We start from the raw sequence: 25,233 nt of genomic DNA, 5'->3' as shown, positions 1-25,233 counted from the left end.
ATTCTCTATGTGTGGTATCATGTCATCTGCAAACAGTGACAGCTTTACTTCTTTTCTGATTTGGATTCCTTTTATTTCTTTTTCTTCTCTGATTGCTGTGGCTAAAACTTCCAAAACTATGTTGAATAATAGTGGTGAGAGTGGGCAACCTTGTATTTTTCCTGATCTTAGTGGAAATGGTTTCAGTTTTTCACGATTGAGGATGGTGTTGGCTGTGCGTTTGTCATATATAGCCTTTATTATGTTGAGAAAAATTCCCTCTATGCCTACTTTCTGCAGGGTTTTTATCATAAATGGGTGTTGAATTTTCTCGAAAGCTTTCTCTGCATCCATTGAGATGATCATACGGTTTTTCTCCTTCAATTTGTTGTTATGGTGTATCACATTGATTGATTTGTGTATACTGAAGAATCCTTGCATTCCTGGGATAAACCCCACTTGATCATGGTGTATGATCCTTTTAATGTACTGTTGGATTCTGTTTGCTAGTATTTTGTTGAGGAGTTTTGCATCTATGTTCACCAGTGATATTGGTCTGTAGTTTTCTTTCTTTGTGACATCCTTGTCATGTTTTGGTATCAGGCTCATGGTGGCCTCATAGAATGAGTTTGGGAGTGTTCCTCCCTCTGCTATATTTTGGAAGGGTTTGAGAAGGATAGGTGTTAGCTCTTCTCTAAATGTTTGATGGAATTCGCCTGTGAAGCCATCTGGTAATGGAGTTTTGTTTGTTGGAAGATTTATAATCACAGTTTCAATTTCAGTGCTTGTGATCGATCTGTTCATATTTTATACTTCTTCCTGGTTCAGTCTCGGAGTGTTGCGTATTTCTAAGAATTTGTCCATTTCTTCCAGGTTGTCCATTTTATTGACATAGAGTTGCTTGTAGTAATCTCTCATGATCCTTTTTATTTCTGCAGTGTCAGTTGTTACTTCTCCTTTTTTCATTTCTAATTCTATTGATTTGAGTCTTCTCCCTTTTCTTAATGATGAGTCTGGCTAATGGTTTATCAATTTTCTTTACCTTCTCAAAGAACCAGGTTTTAGTTTTATTGATCTTTGCTATTGTTTCCTTCATTTCTTCTTCATTTATTTCTGATCTGATCTTTATGATTTCTTTCCTTCTGCTAACTTTAGGGTTATCTTGTTCTTCTTTCTCTAATTGCTTTAGGTGTAACGTTAGGTTGCTTATTAGAGATGTTTCTTGTTTCTTAAGGTAGGATTGTATTGCTATAAACTTCTCTCTTAGAACTGCTTTTGCTGCATTCCAAAGGTTTTGGGTCATCGTATTTTCATTGTCATTTGTTTCTAGGTATTTTTTGATTTCCTGTTTGATTTCTTCAGTGATCTCTTGGTTATTTAGTAGGGTATTGTTTAGCCTCCATGTGTTTGTATTTTTTTTTTACAGATTTTTTCCTGTAATTGATATCTAGTCTCATGGCATTGTGGTTGGAAAAGATGCTTGATTTATTTCAATTGTCTTACATTTACCAAGGCTTGATTTGTGACCCAAGATATGATCTATCCTGGAGAATGTTCCATGAGCACTTGAGAAGAATGTGTATTCTGTTGCTTTTGGATGAATGTTCTATAAATATCAATTAAGTCCATCTTGTTTAATGTATCATTTAAAGCTTGTGTTTCCTTATTTATTTTTATTTTGGATGATCTGTCCATTGGTGAAAGTGGGGTGTTAAAGTCCCCAATATGATTGTGTTACTGTTGATTTCCCGTTTTATGACTGTTAGTATTTGCCTTATGTATTGAGGTGCTCCTATGTTGGGTGCATAAATATTTACAGTTGTTATATCTTCTTCTTGGATCGATCCCTTGAGCTTTATGTAGTGTCCTTCTTTGTCTCTTATAATAGTCTTTATTTTAAAGTCTATTTTATCTGATATGAGAATTGCTCCTACAGCTTTCTTTTGATTTCCATTTGCATGGAATATCTTTTTCCATCCCCTCACTTTCAGTCTGTATGTGTCCCTAGGTCTGAAGTGGGTGTCTTGTAGACAGCACATATATGGGTCTTGTTTTTGTACCCATTCAGCCAGTCTGTGTCTTTTGGTGGGAGCATTTAGTCCATTTACATTTAAGGTAATTTTCGATATGTATGTTCCTATGACCATTTTCTTAATTGTTTTGGGTTTGTTATTGTAGGTCTTTTCCTTCTCTTGTGTTTCCTGCCTAGAGAAGTTCCTTTAGCATTTGTTGTAAAACTGGTTTGGTGGTGCTGAATTTTCTTAGCTTTTGCTTGTCTATAAAGCATTTAATTTCTTCATGAAATCTGAATGAGATCCTTGCTGGGTAGAGTAATCTTGGTTTTAGGTTTTCCTCCTTCATCACTTTAAATATGTCCTGCCAGTCCCTTCTAGCTTGCAGAGTTTCTGCTGAAAGATCAGCTGTTAACCTTACGGGGATTCCCTTGTGTGTTATTTTTCTCTTGCTACTTTTAATATTTTTTCTTTGTATTTAATTTTTGATAGTTTGATTAATATGTGTCTTTGTGTGTTTCTCCTTGGATTTATCCTGTATGAGACTCTCTGTGCTTCCTGGACTTGATTAACTATTTCCTTTCCCTTATTAGGGACGTTTTCAACTATAATCTCTTCAAATATTTTCTCAGTCCCTTTCTTTTTCTCTTCTTCTTATGGGACCCCTATAATTAGAATGTTGGTGCATTTAATATTGTCCCAGAGGTCTCTGAGACTGTCCTCAGTTCTTTACATTCTTTTTTCTTTATTTTGCTCTGCACTAGTTATTTCCACTATTTTATCTTTCAGGTCACTTATCTATTCTTCTGCCTCAGTTATTCTGCTATTGATCCCTTCTAGAGAATTTTTTATTTCATTTATTGTGTTGTTTGTCATTGTTTGTTTGCTCTTTAGTTCTTCTGGGTCCTTGTAAAGCGTTTCTTCTTTTTCGTCTCTTCTCTTTCCAAGATTTTGGATCATCTTTACTATCATTATTCTGATTTTTTTTTCAGGTAGACCGCCTATTTCCTCTTCATTTGTTAAGTCTGGTGGTTTTTTGCCTTGCTCCTTCTTCTGCTGTGTGTTTCTCTGTCTTCTCATTTTGCTTATCTTACTGTGTTTGGGGTCTCCTTTTCGCAGGCTGCAGGTTCATAGTTCCCGTTGTTTTTGGTGTCTGTCCCTAGTGGCTAAAGTTGGTTCAGTGGGTTGTGTAAGCTTCCTGGTGGAGGGGACTAGTGCCTGTGTTCTGGTGGATGAGGCTGGATCTTGTCTTTCTGGTGGGCAGGTCCACATCTGGTGGTGTGTTCGGGGTGTCTGTGTCTGTGGCCTTATTATGATTTTAGGCAGCCTCTCTGCTAATGGATGGGGTTTTTTTCCTGTCTTGCTAGTTGTTTGGCAAAGGGTGTCCAGCACTGTAGATTGCTGGTCGTTGAGTGAAGCTGGGTCTTGGCGTTAAGATGGAGATCTCTGGGAGATTTTTGCCATTTCATATTACGTGGAGCTGGGAGGTCTCTTGTGAATTAGTGTCTTGAAGTTGGCTCTCCCACCTCAGAGGCACAGCCCTGATCCCTGGCTGGAGCACCAAGAGCCTTTCATTCACACGGGTGAGAATAGAAGGGAGAAAAAAATAGAAAGAAAGATAAAATAAAATAAATTTATTAAAATAAAAAGGAAAAGATAATTATTAAGAAAGAAATTTTTAAAAGTAAAAAAAAAAAAAAACCAAAAACGGTCAGACAGAACCCTAGGACAGATGGTAAAAGCGAAGCTATACAGACAAAATCACACTCAGAAGCATACACATACACACTCACAAAAAGAGGAAAAGGGAAAAAAAAAAAAAAATATATATATATATATATATATATATATATATATATCTTTGCTCCCAAAGTCCACCTCCTCAGTTTGGGATGATTCGTTGTCTATTCAGGTATTTCACAGATGCAGGGTACATCAAGTTGATTGTGGAGATTTAATCCGCTGCTCCTCAGGCTGCTGGGAGAGATTTCCCTTTCTCTTCTTTGTTCACCTAGCTTCTGGGGTTCATCTTTGGATTTGGACCCACCTCTGCATATAGGTCGCCTGAGGGCGTCTCTTCTTCGCTCAGACAGGACAGGGTTAAAGGAGCAGCTGATTCGGGGGCTCTGGCTCACTCAGGCCGGGGGGAGGGAGGGGTACCTAGTGTGGGGCAAGCCTGCGGCAGCGAGGCCATCATGACGTTGCACCAGCCTGTGGCGCGCCGTGTGTTCTCCTGGGGAAGTTGTCCCTGGATCCTGGGACCCTGGCAGTGGCGGGCTGCACAGGCTCCCAGCAGGGGAGGTGTGGATAGTGACCTGTGCTTGCACACAGGCTTTTTGGTGGCTGTAGCAGCAGCTTTAGCATCTCATGCCTGTCTCTGGGGTCCACGCTGATAGCCACGGCTCGCGCCCGTCTCTGGAGCTCCGTTAAGCGGTGTTCTGAATCCCCTTTCCTCGTTCACCAGGAAACAAAGAGGCAAGAAAAAGTCTCTTGCCTCTTCGGCAGCTCCAGACCTTTTCTCAGGCTCCCTCCGGCTAGCTGTGGCACACTAGCCCCTTTAGGCTGTGTTCACGCAGCAACCCCAGTCCTCTCCCTGGGGTCTGACCTCCGAATCCCGAGCCTCAGCTCCCAGCCTCCGCCCGTCCTGGCGGGTGAGCAGAAAAGTCTCTTGGGCTGGTGAGTGCTGGTCAGCACCGATTCTCTGTGCGGGAATCTCTCCGCTTTGCCGTCCACACCCCTGTTGCTGCACTCTCCTCCGTGGCTCCGAAGCTTCCCCCGTCACCCACCACCCGCAGTCTCTGCCTGTGGAGGGGCTTCCTATTGTGTGGAAACCTCTCCTCCTTCACAGCTCCCTCCCACTGGTGCGGATCCAGTCCCTATTCTTTTTTTGTTTTTTCTTTTTTCTGTTGCTCTACCCTGGTACGTGGGGAGTTTCTTGCCTTTTGGGAGGTCTGAGGTCTTCTGCCAGTGTTCAGTAGGTGTTATGTAGGAGTTGTTCCACATGTAGTTCGTTGTATTTCCGATGTATTTGTGGGGAAGAAGGTGATCTCCACGTCGTACTCTTCCGCCATCTTGAAGTTCCTCTCAGAATGTCAATTTTAAAGCTTCCTGTCCCTCTGAGATCATTTCTTTTTATATCTGTTGTCATATTTTCTTTATGGTTTTTCTATTCTCCCTTAATAAAGTATGGCTTACGTGTCTGATTTGCAGCTTCTTTTCTTCCTAATGGATTCCAGATTCCTTCCATATATTGTAATTGAGCATGTAACATATCCTAAAAATTATTTTTTTAAAAATAAATCTTGTTAGTTATTTGAGCTGTTTATCTGCTTGTTTGCTTTTTAATATCACCTCAAAATATCTATGTCATTGTTGCCTTGAATTTGTGCCAGAAGTATGTTGTAGCTGTTTATACTTGCATCAATTTCTAGTTTGGAAACATTTTCATTTTTTCAGGGTTTTTCTTAATAAGAAGGCAACCCAAGGTTTATATTCATTTCTACCAATAACCATATCACTCAAAAATTTTATTCATATATTTATGTCTGAAAATAGATTTTAAAGACACACTGAAGACAACAGTTTTATCCTTTTAAAATGCAGTGAGATAATATAGACTGGAAAATTATTACATCTTTCATGTGTTACACTCTGTATTTTCCCATGCTTCTCAGTTGAATAAAAAATCTTTTACAGTGAAGTCATGATATATAATATCTTTTCCCCTTTAGATGGACACTTTTGTAAATCCGCTTCGAAATTCTATGAGGAATGTTTCAAATGCAGTTAAATCCCTTCCTGATAGCTTCGCAGAGGGAATGACTAAAATGTCAGACAACATGGGCAAAATGTCAGAGAGATTAGGTCAAGACATAAGGCAATCATTTTTCAAGGTAAGATGTTTTCAGTAATGCCTAAAGGAAACTATTTTTAGGTCAACTAAGATTTACTGAGCTCTTGCTTAGATTTACCTTATTTTACTTTATAAGTCCAAAGCCCTATAGACACATAGTCTCATAAAGAATTAAAAAACTAAAGAGAATTAATTCTTATCGAAAATGGATACTGTAAAATCCAGTCACTCCTCAGTCTCTACTACAGTAGAATTTTTAAATCCATTTAAAGCACATATTTAAAATTAGTAAAGTTAACATTCTTTGTACTCTTTTATTCCATTTAGCCATGTTTATTCTATAGTGTCATTAAAATTTATAACAAAACAGGTATGTGCTGTTGTGTGAATTAGTTTTACTAGTATTCATCAGCAAACATAAAGTCTAATTTCTCCTGAGTCACACGATCAAGATTCACGAGATCAAAGAGAAGAAAAGTCTTTCAACATCATCAATCTCTGCAGCCATATCTTACTGTGTATATACCTGTGAGAGGCATAGAAGAGTTTCCTGGGAAGCTTATTCATTTTGCTAGCAGAATAGGTAGTTGACCAAGTAGTTTTTTGCTTCCTAATTTACATTTTTTAAATAATTTTGACCTAGTTGTTTAAGGTTATAATCAAGACTATAAAAGAAATCATGTAACTATTAGAATGTTTCAGTGAAGAGGAAATATATATAAACATTGATAGAATTTCTTTATTGTAAGAGGCAACTCCTGAAATATAGTGTGTGTAAATCATACTTTCTATTGATTCTCATACCTTTTCGGGTGTTTCATCCTAATTTCTAATCATGGGGAAGTACACTAACACTGAAGTGAGGGTTGTCTTGTGCTGCTTCTGCTGATAGCTACCCATATGACTTCCTACAAGAGTCACTGAACTTTTCCAGGCTTCTTTTTCCTCACCAGTAATGTGAAGGGGTTATAACAGGTGATCTTGATGGTCCTTCCTGTGCTGAGAAATGGTTATCAACTAGCACTGGTCTTTCTGTCCTTTTCCCCCATAACTTACATTATATAACAGTCAGTTAATTAGTTCCTTTAAGCCTCTTAGCATACTGTCAGGCTCTTTATGGTAAAGAAAAAAGATTGGAGTTCTGTTCCCCTACTGTGCTACTAACTTTTGGTCTTTAAATCATTTAATCTTACTTAGCTTTAAATTCTAAAAAGTATGGGAGTTTGAGTAATATCTCCATCCACCTCAAAATGAATCCTTTTTTAAAGGAAAGAAAATCTGTTGGTAATGAAATAATTACCCTTTTATATTGGGTTTCTAACTGTAGATTGTCAATACTTTGTTAATGCTATATAAATTTTGTTTATATATTGTCCCCCAAATCAAATCAAATGCTGTTCATTATATTTGATACTACTAATTTTAGTTTATTGTATTCTTTCATTTTCTGCTTTAGTGTGTTTACTTTGTTTTTTTAAATATTAGGTTCCTCCTTTAATTCCAAAGACTGATTCAGATCCTGAACATTGTCGAGTTTCAGCTCAACTTGATGATACTGTGAGTTAATTTTATTTTGGTAGCATTCAGTTGAAATTCACATCATACTTGGCAGATCTTTTTAACTTTTCAATATAGTATAATATGTATATCTGTCATTAATGTACATATATTGTAAACATTGTTTGATGAATTCTTACAAACTGAACATATCCATGTAATCAGCACTGTAAACAAGAAACAGAATATTACCAGTACCCCAGAAAGCCCCTAATGCTCTCTTCCTGTCACTGTCCTCTCCCCTGCCAAGGATAAACATTATCCTGACTTCTACCCTGCATTTATACTTTATATAAATGAAACTGTGAGGTATGTACTCCTTTAAGTCTGGCATTTTTTGCTCAACATTGTGATAATCTTCCATGTTTGTTTCGTGTGATTGTGGTTTCTTCATTTTTGTGGCCTTACAGTCCAATTTTGTAATTATAGTACAATTACATTTTGTAAATATAGTACAATATGTTTGCTATATTACGAACTGTACTCCTCTGAACATTCTGGTACTTGTCTTTTGATTAAACAAATAAGTACATATTTCTTTCTGTACCCAGGAATGGAATTGCTTGGTCAGGGGTCATGCAAAAATTCATTTTTAATAGATACTGTCAAATAATTTGCCGAAGTGTGTGTACCGCTTCCGCTGCCATCAGGAATGCATGAGATTCAGTGGTTCACAGCCTGCCAAAACTCAATATGTTAATGCCTTTTTAATTTTAGCCATTCTCTTTGTTGTATCTCATGCGGATTTCCATTTCTCTGATGACTGTTAAAATGTTGAACCTCTTTTCATAAGTTTATTGGCCATTTGGGTGTCCTGTCTTACATGTCTGTCTCTTTCCCCCATTTTTTTTCTGTTGGCTTGGTTGTCTTTGATTAGTAAGAGTGCGTTGTATAATCTGAATATTGTTTCTTTGTCAGATATAAGTATTTGTGTATTGTGAATATCTTCTGCTTTGTGTGCTTTTATGCTCTGTGTACAATCTGTGCCTACTGCAAGGTCACAAAGATGTTCTCCTATGATTTTCTTTAAAAATTGTTTTTGTTGGGCTTCCCTGGTGGCTCAGTGGTTGAGAGTCCGCCTGCCGATGCAGGGGACACGGGTTCGTGCCCCGGTCCGGGAAGATCCCACATGCCGTGGAGCGGCTAGGCCCATGAGCCATGGCTGCCGAGCCTGCACGTCCGGAGCCTGTGCTCCGCAACGGGAGAGGCCACAACAGTGAGAGGCCCGTGTACCGCAAAAAAAAAAAAAAAGTTGTTTTTGTTTACCGTGCCAAAACTTAGATTTGCCATTCATCTAGGCTCAATTGTTGTGTATGGAATGAGGTAGGGGTCCAGTTGACCTAAGCACCATTTACTGAGAAGACCCTCTTTTCCCAGTGTATGTTTTTTCCTTGTCACAAATCTTTTTATTTTATATATTTGGGTCTGGGCTTTATATTCTATTCTATTAGGCAGAGTTATTTTAAAGTTATAATTATCTCTCTTCAGTTTCTCATTGAATTTCTTTATAATAAACTGTCTTAAAGATAATATTTTTGTTTTTTCAAGAATATTTTAGAATGTTTATTATGCATTGTACTGTTGTAATATCCATAACATTATACTTTTTGTTAAGGGTTTTTATAATTTAACTGTTTATTAGAATTGTCATGTGGCATCAGACTCATGACTATACTTGATCAGAGAATAGAGCAGTAGTGATTTTTGCCTCCAAAGTGGTTAAGCTATTGAAAAATATGTGAAAGAGAAGGTATGCTAAGAAAATGTTTACAACACAGTGAAAAATGTATGACTCATGCTGTTTTCTCATGAAAAAATTTAAGTATTTAAATTACAACATTGATGAAGAAATAATTGGAAAGAGTAGCTTAGTGATGAAAGAATTACAAAATTACTGGCAATTATGGCAGTTTTGTTGCATATCTAAACCTGCACCCTATTGTATGTTGATATATTTCGACATCAAAGCATTCTAGTTGTCTTTCTTTACTTTTTATATCATTAATTGAATATTCCCATGATGAAAGTGTACAAATTTTTACTTCTTAAAAATAAAAAGAAAATTCTAGTAATCTAGTTGCCTTTTGTAATGTTAGCTGGATTTTATTTCAGCTTCTTTTTCATGAAAATACCTATATACATACAACGCAGTAACCGAGTAAAACAGATTGCTCTGTGTAGATTGTATTTTGTTCTATTAAATAAAGAGAAATGTTGAGAATATTTTGTTCATTTGAAAAAGATGCCCCAGAGAATAGGCAAAGGGGCTAGCCTTTGCCTTATAAACTAATACAGACTCTACTGCAAGATCCCAAATCATATTTTCCTAAGACCATCATGAACCCAGTTTGAGAAGTTTGTTTCACTACAGCCTTGGAATTTACTCATCATTGTAGAGTTGTAAAATTCTGTATTCTGTCAAAATGGCTGTTAAAAATATTTTTTCTAAATTAGAATGAAATGTTGGTTACAAAGGCTATAGTAGAACTTGTTCTCCAACCTGTAAATAGTAACAGTCATTTGGTAAAAGCAGCAAAATTAGCCATTCGTAGTAGATAGGTAACTCAAAGAAACGTATCCTTATTTCTTCCCATATTTTGTCAGGTGGATGACAATATTCCACTTCGGGTAATGCTGCTTCTCATGGATGAAGTATTCGACTTAAAAGAGAGAAATCAGTGGTTGCGAAGGAATATCAAAAACCTACTTCAACAGCTTATTAGAGCCACATATGGTGATACTATTAATAGGTACCACTTTTTTTTCTTAAACTACTTAGAGCTGATCTTACTTAGCTTTTGAAGTTTTACTTCTGGAAGTAGATTGCTCAACCTTTTGTAGGTGAATTTCCTTCTCTGGGTCTTTGAAGATCATTAAAGCAGACTATTGCTCTCAGAGATAATCTTCATACAAATTAAGTTGCTTACTTCATGAAAGTAATGTTTCTTTATTTTATTCACCTTCTAAAATCTTGACCGTACTCATTTGAATTTCTTTACTTTCAGAAAAATAGTTGACCATGTTGACTGGATGACCTCACCTGAGCAAGTAGCCGACTTAGTGAAACGTTTCAGGTATGTCTTAAGACACAGTCACTTCTTTTAGATAGTACAGAGTTGAGCATTGTTATCACTAACTTTCATTGCATTCCTTCTCTTCCTGGCCTTAAAGTTGGTTTTAGTCATCACTGATGAGCAAAAAGACTTGCAAGAATTATAAACATTTGTCCCATGGACCTATTCATCTTTGTTTTTTTAAAACCAGAATAGAAAAAAGTGTAAATGAAAAATCTTTAAGATGTTAGGCTATATTTTATCATAGTAATGTGGCTTTAAAATAATTGAAATATTAATGTAGACATGGCATGGTCATATAATCAGGTTACCTAGTTTCCAGGATTAATTTTTCTCAGTTGTATTTGCTAACCTTGATTTGATTGATTGGTTGATTGATTGATTGGCTGGCTGGCTGGCTGCATGGGGTCTTCATTGCTGCATGCTGGCTTTCTCTAGTTGCCGCAAGCGGGGACTACTCTTCATTGTGGTGCGTAGGCTTCTCATTGCAGTGGCTTCTCTTGTTATGGAGCATGTGCTCTAGGTGGGCAGGCTTCAGTAGTTGCGGCACGTGGGCTCAGTAGTTGCGGCACATGGGCTTAGTTGCTCCATGGCATGTGGGATCTTCCCAGACCAGGGATCGAACCCATATCCCCTGCATTGGCAGGCGGATTCTTAACCACTGCACTACCAGGGAAGTCCCTGCTAACCTTGATTTTAAATGAAGAATTTTAGAAATATGTATGTCCATGGTCTAAATTTTTATTAACTATTTGAACCTCTGAAAAGGTTCAGATTAATAGTAGTGATACTCCAATTCATATGTTCATTCTACGAAAATATTCTGAACCCCTTCTCTGTGTCTAGCCCTCTTACCAGGAACTGAGAGGTAAGGTTCAGTCCCTTCAAGGAAAGCATGCCATGGCAGACAAATAAACAACTTTTCTAAAAGCGAGAGATAAGCAAGGCATAAACATTCATGGCATCACGTACTTTGAAGTAACAGAAAGAAGAGAACTACGAACACTGTTTACTTGGCACTGTCTAACTACTTTATGTACACTTTCTGATTTTATCCTATTTTATGAGATAGGGATTTTTGTCTCCGTTTTGTTACAAGGAAATTGAGGGTTTGAGAAGTTAAGCAGCTTGCCCAAAGCCTCATGTGCTGGACAGTGGGGAAACAGGACTCTCTAATCTGAAGCTAAATTTCTCCTCACAATACCATACTGTTTATAAAAGCTGTACCACCTGCCCTGGCACCTTCATTCTGTTTCAGGGTGGGTAAATATTGTTCTTCTGGAGCACTGATTCTCAACCTTGCCTGCACACTGGAGTCACTTGGAGAGCTTTAAAAAGTACTAATGCTTAGGTCCCATCTGCAAACAGTCTGATTTAATTAATCTGGTGGAGGCCCTGGTCCTTAAGCTCTTTTAAAGCTCCCAGGTGTTTTCTAATGTGCAGTCAGAGTTAAGAAGGACTACTCTGGGCAGTCTCTTTCTCTCAGACCAAATTCCCAGATGGAAGCTTAGTTACAGTGCTCAATTCCTACCTTTGGCCTGAGAACTAGGGAACAGGAATCAAGCACACTGTGAAAGTAAAGGAGAATGAATTAAGTATGTGAAAGAAACATTGTAATCAATACAGCTCTAAGGTGTGGGTGCAGAATTTGTTTTATATTGGCTTAGTTTTAAGTTGTCCCAGGGCATACTTCTGTTATTTTGTCTTGTATATATCCTTTTACACCTAAAATTGAACCCTGTATGTAGTTACTGTTTGTTGAATATCACACCTATATAAAATTGCAGAAGTGTTTCCTTTTTCTGTTTACATTTGTGTTTTCTCTAGAAAGTTGGAATAATTTTACCAACTTGTATCATTAGAAAATGAAAATGTTTACAAAATTTATTTAATCTTCTTAAATAGAGATGCCTTTTGGCCAAATGGCATTTTAGCAGAGACTGTTCCATGCAGAGATAAAGCTATTCGAATGAGAACAAGAGTTGCAGGAAAAACTAAATTACTTTCAATTATGCCAGGTAAGTGAACATTTTTAGTATAAATCTTATTAATTTGTACTTCTTCTGAATTTAAGGCATCGAGCATGCTAAGTATAGCTGCCTTTTGACTATAATAACTATCATTTGATGGCTTATCATATACTAGGCACTGTGCTAGGCATTTCTCATATATCTTTAACTAACCCACATAACATTATGAAGCCTAGGTACTGTTAACATCACAGCTTTATATGTGAGGAAACAGAAGCTCAAAGGGGTTAAATGAGTCACCCAAGGTTTATAGCTAGTAAGTGAGTGTTGGGACTCTGACTCAGCTCTGGGTTCCCCGAAAGCCATTGCTTTCAACCACTTGAAGAAAAAGTGTTGCTTTTAACCACTTCACTTTGCTGCCTTGAAACATTTTGAGAATGAAGTTGATGATAAATTCTGTGACAGATGAAAGGGCTGATAAAAGTATATGAAGTATGAGGTTTTCAGGAAGAATATTTGTTCTACTTAAGAGAACAAACACATTTTTTCAAAGAATCCCTTTGAAACAGTTGATTGGCCCATTCTTAATCTTTACTAAAACATGATCCTAAAGAAAGTGTACATAGTGGCATTCTGTTGGTCTAATTTGAGTTACTTTAGAACACTGCTGTCTCACTAATTTAGATTCACTTTGTCCGTTTTGTCTTCTCTCAATAAGAGCAGTTTTGTGTAGTTGGGTGGTTGTTTGATCTCTTCTTTGGTTATAGATATCTTTGAAAATACCTAGATATCTCTTCTCCACATTTTAATTGTGGATGTAGAGAATAGAAAAATATTTAAGTTCTCAATATCTATTTCTTTTCATATAATTTTACTTTTAATTTAAACTATATTTTCGTCATAGATTTTAATCAACTTTGTCTTCTAACAAGTTGGAAATTTGCCACATAGCTATTTATTCTGCCCTATAGACTATACTGTTGCATTTGGAGATAAAAAGCAAGTGACAGAAATAACATTTTAGAAAAATAAAAAGAAACAATAATGTAGGATATTAATATACTGTTAGAATAAACCAGATGGTGCTATAGACTGACTCAGTTATGTGGCTGGAAGAAATCTTAATGCATTTATACAGTAAATATTTATTGAGAGCCTTTCATGAGCCAGACACTATTCTTTACACTTATCGTTGCCTTCTTGGAGTTTACATTCTACTAGGGAGACACAGGAAACAGATGAAAGAAATAGATAAAGCACAGCATGTTGGATAGTGGTAAGTGCTGAGGAGACAGATAGTGCAGGAAAAGGGAGGTGTCAGTTGAGTTGCAGTTGCAGATAGGGTAGCCATTGGGGGCCTCCCTGAGATGATGACACTTATGTGAAGACTTGAAGGAAGTGAGGATAGATGTAAAAGTATATATATTTATATATACATAATCCCTCACCTGTTTTTTAGTAAATTTAAAAACTATTTGCTTTAAATTATATTGTACCCTAGTTAGAAGTATACATTTTGGAAGTTGCATGTTTCTTTCAAGAGCAATAAAGTATTGCTTTTGAGGCCCCTGCTGTACGGTCCTGGCTATGAATAATTAAGAATAATAGGAGATTGGTTCAAGATGGCGGAGTAGAAGGACATGGTCTCACTCCCTCTTGTGAGAGTATCAGAGTCCCAACTAACTGCTGAACAGTCATCAACAGGAAGACACTGGAACTCACCAAAAAAGATACCCCACATCCACAGACAAAGGAGAAGCCATAATGAGATGGTAGGAGGGGCGCAATCACAATAAGATCAAATCCCATAACTGCTGGGTGGGTGACTCACATACTGGAGGACACTTATACCACAGAAGTCCACGCATTGGAGTGAAGGTTCTGAGCCCCGCGTCAGGCTTCCCAACCTGGGGGTCTGGCAACAGGAGGAGGAATTCCTAGAGAATCAGACTTTGAAGACTGGCGGGATTTGATTACAGGGCCTCGACAGGACTGGAGGAAACAGAGACTCCACATACAAAGTAGTGTGCGCATCGGGACCCAGGGGAAGGAGCAGTGACCCCGTAGAAGACTGAACCAGACCTACCTGCTAGTGTTGGAGGGTCTCCTGCAGAGGTGGGGGGTGGCTGTGGCTCACCGTGAGGACAAGGACACTGGAATCAGAAGTTCTGGGAAGTACTCCTTGGCGTGAGCCCTTCCGGAGTCCGCCATTAGCCCCACCAAAGAGCCCAGGTAGGCTCCAGTGTAGGGTCGCCTTAGGCCAAACAATCAACAGGAAGGGAACGCAGCCCCACCCATCAGCAGACAAGCAGATTAAAGTTTTACTGAGCTCTTCCCTCCAGAGGAAAAGCCAGCTCTTTTGTTCTGGTGGGCAAGTCCCTCCCAACAGGAACTTGTACAAGCCTCGTAGATAGCCTCATCCACCAGAGGGCAGACAGTAGAAGCAAGAAGAACTACAATCCTGCAGCCTGTGGAACAAAAACCACATTCACAGAAAGACTGACAAGATGAAAAGGCAGAGGACTGTGTACCAGATGAAGGAACAAGATAAAACCCCAGAAAAATAATTAAATGAAGTGGAGATAGGCAACCTTCCTAAACAAGAATTCACAATAATGGTAGTGAAGATGATCCAGGATCTCGGAAAAAGAATGGAGGCCAAGATCGAGAAGATGCAAGAAATGTTTAACGAAGACCTAGAAGAATTAAAGAACAAACATACAGGGATGAACAATAGAATAACTGAAATGAAAAACATACTGGAAGGAATTAATAGCAGAATAACTGAGGCAGAAGAACGGATAGGTGACCTGGAAGACAGAATGGTGGAATTCGCTGCTGCAGAACAGAGTAAAGAAAAAAGAATGAAAAGAAATGAAGACAGCTTAAGAGACCTCTGGGACAACATTAAACACAACAACATTCACATTACAGGGGTCCCAGAAGGAGAAGAGAGAGAGAAAGGACCCGAGAAAATATTTGAAGAGATTATAGTCGAAAACTTCCCTAACATGGGAAAGGAAATAGCCACCGAAGTCCAGGAAGCTCAGAGAGCAAAAATTAAAGACAAAGAAAAATTACTGAAAGCAGCAAGGGAAAAACAACAAATGATATACAAGGGAACTCCCATAAGGTTAACAGCTGATTTCTCAGCAGAAACTCTACAAGCCAGAAGGGAGTGGCATGACATATTTAAAGTGATGAAACGGAAGAACACACAACCAAGATTACTCTACCTGGCAAAGAACTCATTCAGATTCAATGGAGAAATCAAAATCTTTACAGACAAGCAAAAGCTAAGAGAATTTAGCACCACCAAACCAGCTCTACAACAAATGCTAAAGGAACTTCTCTAAATGGGAAACACAAGTGAAGAAAAGAACCTATAAAAACAGACCCAAAACAATTAAGAAAATGGTAATAGGAACATACATATCAATAACTACCTTAAATGTGAAGGGATTAAATGCTCCAACCAAAAGACACAGGCTCACTGAATGGATACGAAAATAAGACCCATATATGTGCTGTCTACAGGAGACCCACTTCAGACCTAGGGACACATCTAGACTGAAAGTGAGGGGATAGAAAAAGATATTCCATGCAAGGAAATCAAAAGAAAGCTGGAGTAGCAATACTCATATCAGATAAAATAGACTGTAAAGAATGTTACAAGAGACAAGGAAGGACACTACATAATGATCGAGGGATCAATCCAAGAAGAAGATACAACAATTATAAATATATTTGCACCCAACATAGGAGCACCTCAATACATAAGGCAACTGCTAACAGCTATAAAAGAGGAAATTGACAGTAACACAATAATAGTGCAGGAGTTTAACACCTCACTTACACCATTGGACAGATCATCCAAACAGAAAATTAATAAGGAAGCACAAGCTTTAAACTACACAATAGACCAGATAGATTTAATTGATATTTATAGGACATTTCATCCAAAAACAGCAGATTACACTTTCTTCTCAAGTGTGCACGGAACATTCTCCAGGATCACATCTTGGGTCACAAATCAAGCCTCAGTAAATTTAAGAAAATTGAAATCATATCAAGCATCTTTTCTGATCACAACGCTATGAGATTAGATATCAATTAAGGGGAAAAAACCATAAAAAACACAAACATGGAGGCTAAACAATATGTTACTAAATAAGCAAGAAGTCACAGAGGAAATAAAAAAATACCTAGAAACAAATGACAGTGAAAACATTACGATCCAAAACCTGTGGGATGCAGCAAAAGCAGTTCTAAGAGGGAAGTCTATAGCAGTACAATCCTACCTCAAGAAACAACAGCCATCTCATATAAACAATCTAACCTCACACCTAAAAGAACTAGAGAAAGAAGAACAAACAAAACACAAAGTTAGTAGAAGGAAAGAAATCATAAAGATCAGAGCAGAAATAAATGAAATAGAAACAAAGGAAACAATAGCAAAGATCAATAAAACTAAAAGCTGGTTCTTTGAGAAGATAAACAAAATTGATAAACCATTAGCCAGACTCATCAAGAAAAAGATGGAGAAGACTCATATCATTAAAATTAGAAATGAGAAAGGAGAAGTTACCACAGACACCACAGAAATACAAAGCATCCTAAGAGACTACTACAAGCAGCTCTGTGCCAATAAAATGGACAACCTGGAAGAAATGGACAAATTCTTAGAAAGGTATAACCTTCCAAGACTGAACCAGGAAGAAATAGAAAACATGAACAGACCAGTCACAAAGTAATGAAATTTAAACTCTGATTAAAAATCTTCCAACTAACAAAAGTCCAGGACCAGATGGCTTCACAGTTGAATTCTATCAGACATTTAGAGAAGAGTTAACACCCATCCTTCTCAAACTCTTCCAAAAAATTGCAGAGGAATGAACACTCCCAAACTCATTCTACAAGGCCACCATCACCCTGATACCAAAACCAGACAAAAATAATACAAAAAAGGAAAATTACAGACCAATATCACTGATGAGTAGAGATGCAGAAATCCTCAACAAAATACTAGCAAGCAGAATCCAACAACACATTAAAAGGATCATATACCATGATCAAGTGGGATTTATCCCAGGGATGCAAGGATTCTTCAGTATACGCAAATCAATCAATATGATACACCATATTAACAAACTGAAGAAGAAAAACCATATGATCATCTCTAGATGCAGAAAAAACTTTTGACAAAATTCAACACCCATTTATGATAAAAACTCCCCAGAGGGAACCTACCTCAACATAATAAAGGCCATATACAACAAACCCACAGCAGACATCAATTCTCAATCGTGAAAAACTGAAAGCATTTCCTCTAAGATCAGAACAAGACAAGGATGTCCACTGTCACCACTATTATTCAACATAGTTTTGGAAGTCCTAGCCATGGCAATCAGAGAAGAAAAAGAAATAAAAGGAATCCAAATCAGAAAAGAAGAAGTAAAGCTGTCACTGTTTGCAGTTGACATGATACTACACATAGAGAATCCTAAAGATGCTACCAGAAAACTACTAGAGCTAACCAATGAATTTGGTAAAGTTGCAGGATACAAAATTAATGCACAGAAATCTCTTGCATTCCTATACACTAATGATGAAAAATCTGAAAGAGAAATTAAGGAAACACTCCCATTTACCATTGCAGCAAAAAGAATAAAATACCTCAGAATAAACCTAGCTAAGGAGACAAAAGACCTGTATGCAGAAAACTATAAGACACTAATGAAAGAAATTAAAGACGATACAAACAAATGGAGAGATATACCATGTCATTGGATTGGAAGAATCAATACTGTGAAAATGGCTATACTACCCAAAGCAATGTACAGATTCAGTGCAATCCCTATCAAATTACCAATGGCAGTTTTTACAGAACTAGAACAAAAAATCTTAAAATTTGTATAGGGACACAAAAGACCCCGAATAGCCAAAGCGGTCTTGAGGGAAAAAAACGGAGCTGGAGGAATCAGGCTCCTGGACTTCAATCTATACTACAAAGCTACAGTAATCAAGGAAATATGGTACTGGCACAAAGACAGAAATATAGATCAATGGAACAGTATAGAAATCCCAGAGATAAACCCATTCACCAATAGTCAACTAATCTATGACAAAGGAGGCAAGGATATGCAATGGAGAAACGACAGTCTCTTCCATAAGTGGTGCTGAGAGAACTGGACAGCTGCACATAAAAAATGAAATTAGAACACTCCCTAACACCATACACAAAAATAAACTCAAAATGGATTAGAGACCTAAATGCAAGACCACTATATGCACTACAAAATGCACTATCAAACTCTTAGAGGAAAACATAGACAGAACACTCTATGACATAAATCACAGCAAGATCCTTTTTGACCCATCTACTAGAGAAATGGAAATAAAAACAAAAAGAAACAAATGGGACCTAATGAAACTTCAAAGCTTTTGCACAGCAAAGGGAAACATAAACAAGACAAAAAGGCAACCCTCAGAATGGGAGAAAATGTTTGCAAAGAAATCAATGGACAAAGGATTAATCTCCAAAATACATGAACAGCTCATGCAGCTCAATATTAAAATAACAAACCACACAATCCAAAAATGGACAGAAGACCTAAATAGACATTTCTCCAAAGAAGACATACAGATGGCCAAGAAGCACATGCAAAGCTGCTCAACATCACTAATTATTAGAGAAATGCAAATCAAAAGTACAATGAGGTATCACCTCACACCAATCAGAATGGGCATCATCAGAAAATCTACAAGAAACAAATGCTGGAGAGGGTGTGGAGAAAAGGGAACGCTCTTGCACTCTTGGTAGGAGCGTAAATTGATACAGTCACTATGGAGAACAGTATGGAGGTTCCTTGAAAAACTAAAAATAGAATTACCATATGACCCAGCAATCCCACTACTGGGCATATACCCTGAGAAAAACAATTCAAAAAGACACATGCACCCCAATGTTCATTGCAGCACTATTTGCAATATCCAGGTTATGGAAGCAACCTAAATGCCCAGCGACAGACGAATGGGTAAAGAAGAGGTGGTACATATATACAATGGAATATTACTCAGCCATAAAAAGAAACGAAATTGGGTCATTTGTAGAGACGTGGATGGATCTAGAGGCTCATACAGAGTGAAGTAAGTCAGAAAGAGAAAAGCAAATATCGTATATTAACGCATATGTGTGGAACCTAGAAAAATGGTACAGATGAACTGGTTTGCAGGGCAGAAATAGAGACACAGATGCAGAGAACAAATGTATGGACACCAAGGGGGGAAAGGAGTGGGGGGGGGTGGTGGTGGTGTGATGAATTGGGCTGTTGGGATTGACATGTACACACTGATGTGTATAAAATGTATAACTAATAAGAACCTGCTGTGTAAAATATAAAATGAAATTCAAGAATAAAAGAGGAAAAAAAAAAAGAATAATACTTGGTGCTTCCATATTTACGTGTCTCTAGTAACTTCATGTTGCCTATGAGTAAACTCCAAACTTGCTTACCCTGACAGTCACAGCACTGTCAGTTTTCCATTTTTTTCACCACTTTCTCTTACAGGAATCCTAAAATTCAACCAAACTTTACTACCCCATTTCTTGAGCCTGTCTTGTTTTTGTTTCCACTTGGTGCTCATTTGCTCATTCCTGTTCTTAAATCCTTCATCTGTTTGCACCTATGAAAATGCTGCCCAGGTAGCAAAATCTACTTCAGTTGTTACTTCCTTGAAGGGAACCTTTCCTTATTATCTCATGTTGCATTCCCTCCTTGTAAGTGTCTTTATGCTTTTAGTATTTTAATGGCACTGTTTCTGTGTTGCAAGTTTTTTGAAATCATAGATCAACTTTCACACATTTTCTTATAGTATTTCTGACTGCATTAAATGTAGTAAAAGTATGTGTATAGTGTTTTAGAGTTTACAGATCACTTTTCACATTATCTCATCAAGGCTTTATAAATTCTTACAGTTATAATAATATTGGTTATTATAAATTCCCATTTTTACAGATGAGGATGCAAACTCAGGGTGGGTAAGTTATCATATAGGTATTAAGGGACAAGATCACAACTCTAATTTGGGGTTTCCTGCTTTCTCCTGTGCTGTATTTGTCTCACAGTATCTATTGTGTAAGTGCATGCATGCTTGCAAACGTATATAAGTTTTAAGTCAGTTATTAAACTTATATTAAGGTCATTAACTGAATACTTGCTACTTATCAGTTACTCTGCTTTGTACTTTACATACTTAGCATAGTTTAGGCCTTGGATTTCCTTTGAATAATGAATTGTGTTTATTTCCCCTCTCCCCCGCTTCATTTAGATGAACTGAAGCACATTATTGGGGCTGAGACAACACGGAAAGGTATTCTTCGTGTATTTGAAATGTTTCAGCACAACCAGTTAAATAGGAGGATGGTTTATGTCTTTTTGGAAGGCTTTTTGGAAAGCTTATTTCCACAGTATAAATTCCGTGAACTTTTCAACAGACTGCATTCACGGTCAAAGCAGATGCAGAAATATAAACAGAAACTTCATACTACTCAAGCGCCTTCTTTACAGAAAAGGTGACACTCCAATCTATGAAGCTGGTGTTCGTTTTGTCCAGGACTGATGGTATGGACGGATCTTCTGGGGCTTAACTCATATACTGTTGTGTCTGCACCAGTCTTTTAGTGTCTCAAAATAGATTATTAATACATCCATAAGACTGTGGTTCTTCTCATCCTTGTCTATAATCCAGCCACTACCAAGAGAGATTTCTGTGTCTTAAATGATTTGGTGCATATTTTTGCAACACTGAGAGGATACTGCCCCCATCTCAAGCAAGAATGACGTTGGTCTCTTCTGTTTCAAGCTAATCAGCATTCTCCAGCAATGACAAAATGCCAGAGTGTAGATATGAGAGCTAAGGAAAGCACAGAACAAGAGTTCACAGATAAATTGGCTGATTTGTTTAACAGTGGGAAACTGTGCAATGTACTGTTTGGAGGGATTTGTTTTGCATAATGATTTTATAGGTCTTTTTCAGAATTTTGATATAGTGTAGATAGCCAGGTGAGTGATCTTTGGAACATCTCTTTCAGGTCTAGGGAAAGTGACAGAATGCCCTTAAAGTATGAAGTAACATTATATCCAAATTACAGTTTTGTGACATAAAGTAAAAACCTAGTATAAAATAAAACCAGTCAAAACAAAAATTTCATTGGATTTATTATTCATTGGTAGAAAACAGATTTTAATTGATTCTTATGTGTCTTAAGGGCTCTATTTTGCTCTTAACGGTACTCAGTCATAAGCTTTATTTTGGCATTCTGTGTGTAAAAAGAAGCAGATGATGGCTCTTAGCTAAGTTACAAAATTATTACAGTTTTCTTTATCTTTAAGAGATTACTGATTATATAATAGGGGCTATAATTTGTTGAAAGAACTGCCAAATACTTCTAAAATTGTGGAAATTTAAAAAACAGTACTCTATTGAAAGTTACTATATGATGATTTTAAACTGTGTGATCTAGACATACGTTAGGTGATTGCAAAAATAGCAAATCAAAGGATTAAATGAGTTTATTAGTCGTATGTAAACATACAAATTCTTAACTCTATTATAGTGTACATATATGAAAATAAACAGAACTATAATATTTTTTAAAATAGGCTTTATTTATATTTTGCATAATGTAAAATTCTACTAAATAAAGCAAGGTGGCAAAACCCCTCGGTGTATACATTTAAGTCCCTAAAATAATTTTATACCAACAACAACGAAATACCTTTTCCAGTTTTGGAGCCTCTGCATTTCCTATAGTTTTCTCATTCTCCATTTGTCAATCTTGGAAGTCTTCATATGTTTTGTATGCAGGATTTCTGCATAGTTTTAAATACTTCCACTGACTAAGGGTTTGGGTGTGTCAGCGTTTTTTGTTTTAAAAATATTTAACACTAAAACCTTAAAATAGTGAAGCTATTTATCAGACCACTGAGCCAAGATGCTGGTATTAAAAGAACGTCTGGGTGCTTAAGATAAAGGGACAGAGTATTGGTATCCCAGTTGTTTGGGAGCTTTAAGATTGGAACAAGATGTTATTGTCTTGTCACTGAGATCCTACTTACAAAGTGAAGCCGAATAGAATAAAGCCTTCCTTTAAAGCTTTATAATAATAATCATATTTATTAATAATGCTGTTGTGCATACTTGTAGTATGCATATTTTCAGCCTGTGTTGCATGTCTTCAGAATTACATAAATGAAATCCCTTTCATTTAAACTTCCAAATGAGAAAAGATCCATATTGACTCTGGTGGAAGATATAATATTTCTTCTTCTCAATGTGTCTTCCTGCCCTGGTCTCTCCTCATGCCCCAGGCTTTGGAAGAAAAGATATGTGAAACATGTCTGTAGGAAGCATCAGCATGGCCGTAAGTGCAATGATTTTCAGATATACCCCTGCCCATTTCAAGTATATTTTTGCCATAAATAAATCTAAGAGTAAGAGCCTAGTGTATACATGTGAAAAAGCATTTCTAGATAATGTGAGGAACGCTGGCCATCAACCAGGGAAAGAAAGGTCATGCAGGATTGTGAATTTTCATGGAGCCCTGCAAGAGAACTGCAATCATACCAAAAACTATTTGAGTAAATGGGTTTTTAAAATAATTTTTGTTTAAAAGAGTTTATATTTCAAAAGCAGAAATGTCAAATGGTAGTCTGTGTAAATGGTTATGCATCTTCTCCTTGCACATCTATGTTTTACATCAGAGAGAGCCGTGGTCATGCTAAAATTAGAGATACTTTTTGAATGACTTGGTCGAGCTGTGTGTAAAATATTTAACCCATAAGTCAAGTACAGTGTACTACGTTTAATAAAGTTATTACATTTAATGCATTTACTGCATATATGAATATATACATGAAGAGGCTTTATGTCTTCTGATATTTGATTTTTGAATGTGTTTTTAAGTCAGTGGTGCCTTTAGGCAAGAACCTTCTAAATTAATCATTCTTTGTTTGGGTTTTCTGACTTTTCAGGTAACAGACTTTAGAAACCATCACTACTAACTTACAGTTAATTCACCTAAAAAATTGATTGTATGATTTATATATAAGGGTTAGATGGGCATTTCCTATGATTAGGGTTTTCTGATAGTTGCTGAAAACAATTGTGCCATTGACTAATGGATGCACTTGGTTAGCCTTAATTTTTTTTCTTTTTAAATTTAAAACCTTGAATATTTCACTTCCTTCATTTTAAGTTTGTGCTTTGGTGTTTGGAAAAAAACAGTTAAGTGCTACCAGGAAAGTGTACCAATTTTTAAAAAAATTAAGAACAATATAAAATTTCACAATCTAAAATTTTAATTTGTGCAATATTTTCATTTAATGCATGTGTATTTGAGTAATTGTAAAATAAATGAATTTTTAATGTTTTGAGATCTAGTTTAAGCTGTCTTCTTAACCCAACAACTTACGTTCCATTGTTGCTGCATCCTTTTATTTAAGGACTTGTTTTAAAAGTCTTTTTGTCACTCCTTGTAAAATTCTTTTGTTATTAGTAAATTTTGCTTATAGGAGCATGGCTCCTGTATTACAAGGGAAAAATATAAAGAGCACATTTTAGGATTATAAGTGTTAAAAGATAACTTGTGCATATCATTCATTGTACAGTAAGTGTCAACTGTGTGCCTAGCTATTCTATCAATACTTCTTTAACAAAGAAGGAACAACAATCAGAATGTCAGTTATTTTTATTGAACTAAAAAGAAGATTAAAAATTTTATTTGGTTTGCGTTATGTTTTGTCCATTAGAAAATACTAATAAAGTATTAACAAACCTTTTTGTTGAATTTTATTTAGTAGTGATGTATTTTTATTACTTGAAGAAATGCTTGCTCACTTGTCTTATCTTTATTATCTGTGTGTATTTTCCTTTCATTTTAGAAATCAAGCAATTCAAGTTCCAGGTTGATAGATGAACTATTGAATGATTACTGACTTACAGCTAGCTGAATTTAATTTTTCCTTTTATGGGGCAGCTAATTTACTACCACTTGTTAAAGAAACTTCATACTTCCCTACATGCAAAATTATAATTTTCTCATAGAGAGGAAGATCTATAAGTAATCCATTAACAATTTTTGTTTGATCTCATTTTAAATTCATAGCCTGCCTGCTATTTTAGAGGTTTCGTTTCTAAAGGCAATAGACTCAATACTCAGAAATGTAGCTCTGCCTAGTTGGCGATAGTCTTTGCAGGCTTCTTGGATCTATATCCAAAGACTTCTCAGACATCAGTGTGATTACTCCTACCCTACCAGGGGCAGGCATAGTGTTTCTCAAAATGCATACTGTAAAATAGTGGTCCCTTTAAGATGTTCCTGAAGGAATAATTTTATACTTTTATGTAACTTAACGTAAATCTACATGCTATTCAAAACCCTAAAATGTTCCTTCACAATTCAAATGATTGTATCAAAGGTTCTGAAAAGTTCTATAATGAATAACTCTGTTTAACTTTGTTTTCCTGACTTCCCAAACTTAGTTAACTACAGAATCTTTTGTCATAAATACCTATTAATAGCTTGAGGATAGTGTTCCCAAGGAACGTGGTTAAAAAAAAAAAAAAATCTTAGTAGGGGAGAAAAAAAGGTGAGGCATCTTTAGTTAAACTCTATATAGAAAAACCCATGAATTTGGGAGATGGTGTTTTGGGTTTTTTTTTTTCCTGTTTTTTTAGCTTGTCATTCATATACGAAGTTCAGTGTTTGAAAGAAAAAGGACAGT

At 36.6% G+C, this 25,233-nt stretch overlaps 1 protein-coding gene across 5 annotated transcripts in view; it reads left to right on the top strand.

Annotated features, from left to right (window-relative positions):
* SNX13 (sorting nexin 13) overlaps nucleotides 1-24,301 on the top strand; it is a 141,842-nt gene extending 117,541 nt beyond the window's left edge. For 4 of the 5 annotated variants that reach the window (XM_032642866.1, XM_032642865.1, XM_032642867.1 and 1 more), the window contains 6 exons: nucleotides 5,723-5,884; nucleotides 7,330-7,401; nucleotides 10,006-10,151; nucleotides 10,407-10,475; nucleotides 12,381-12,493; nucleotides 20,777-24,301. In XM_032642866.1, the coding sequence (XP_032498757.1) occupies nucleotides 5,723-5,884; nucleotides 7,330-7,401; nucleotides 10,006-10,151; nucleotides 10,407-10,475; nucleotides 12,381-12,493; nucleotides 20,777-21,024 (810 nt within the window). In that variant the 3' untranslated portion in view covers nucleotides 21,025-24,301. The remainder of the gene's footprint in view (nucleotides 1-5,722; nucleotides 5,885-7,329; nucleotides 7,402-10,005; nucleotides 10,152-10,406; nucleotides 10,476-12,380; nucleotides 12,494-20,776) is intronic. The other variant, XM_032642868.1, reaches the window with a different exon arrangement.
* The last annotated feature ends 932 nt before the right edge of the window (nucleotides 24,302-25,233 follow it).

Source organism: Phocoena sinus, chromosome 9 (assembly GCF_008692025.1).
Source record: "Phocoena sinus isolate mPhoSin1 chromosome 9, mPhoSin1.pri, whole genome shotgun sequence".
NCBI classification, from domain to species: domain Eukaryota; kingdom Metazoa; phylum Chordata; class Mammalia; order Artiodactyla; family Phocoenidae; genus Phocoena; species Phocoena sinus.
Note: the sequence above shows the minus strand (reverse complement) of the source record. Positions and strands in the feature narration are given on the sequence as shown.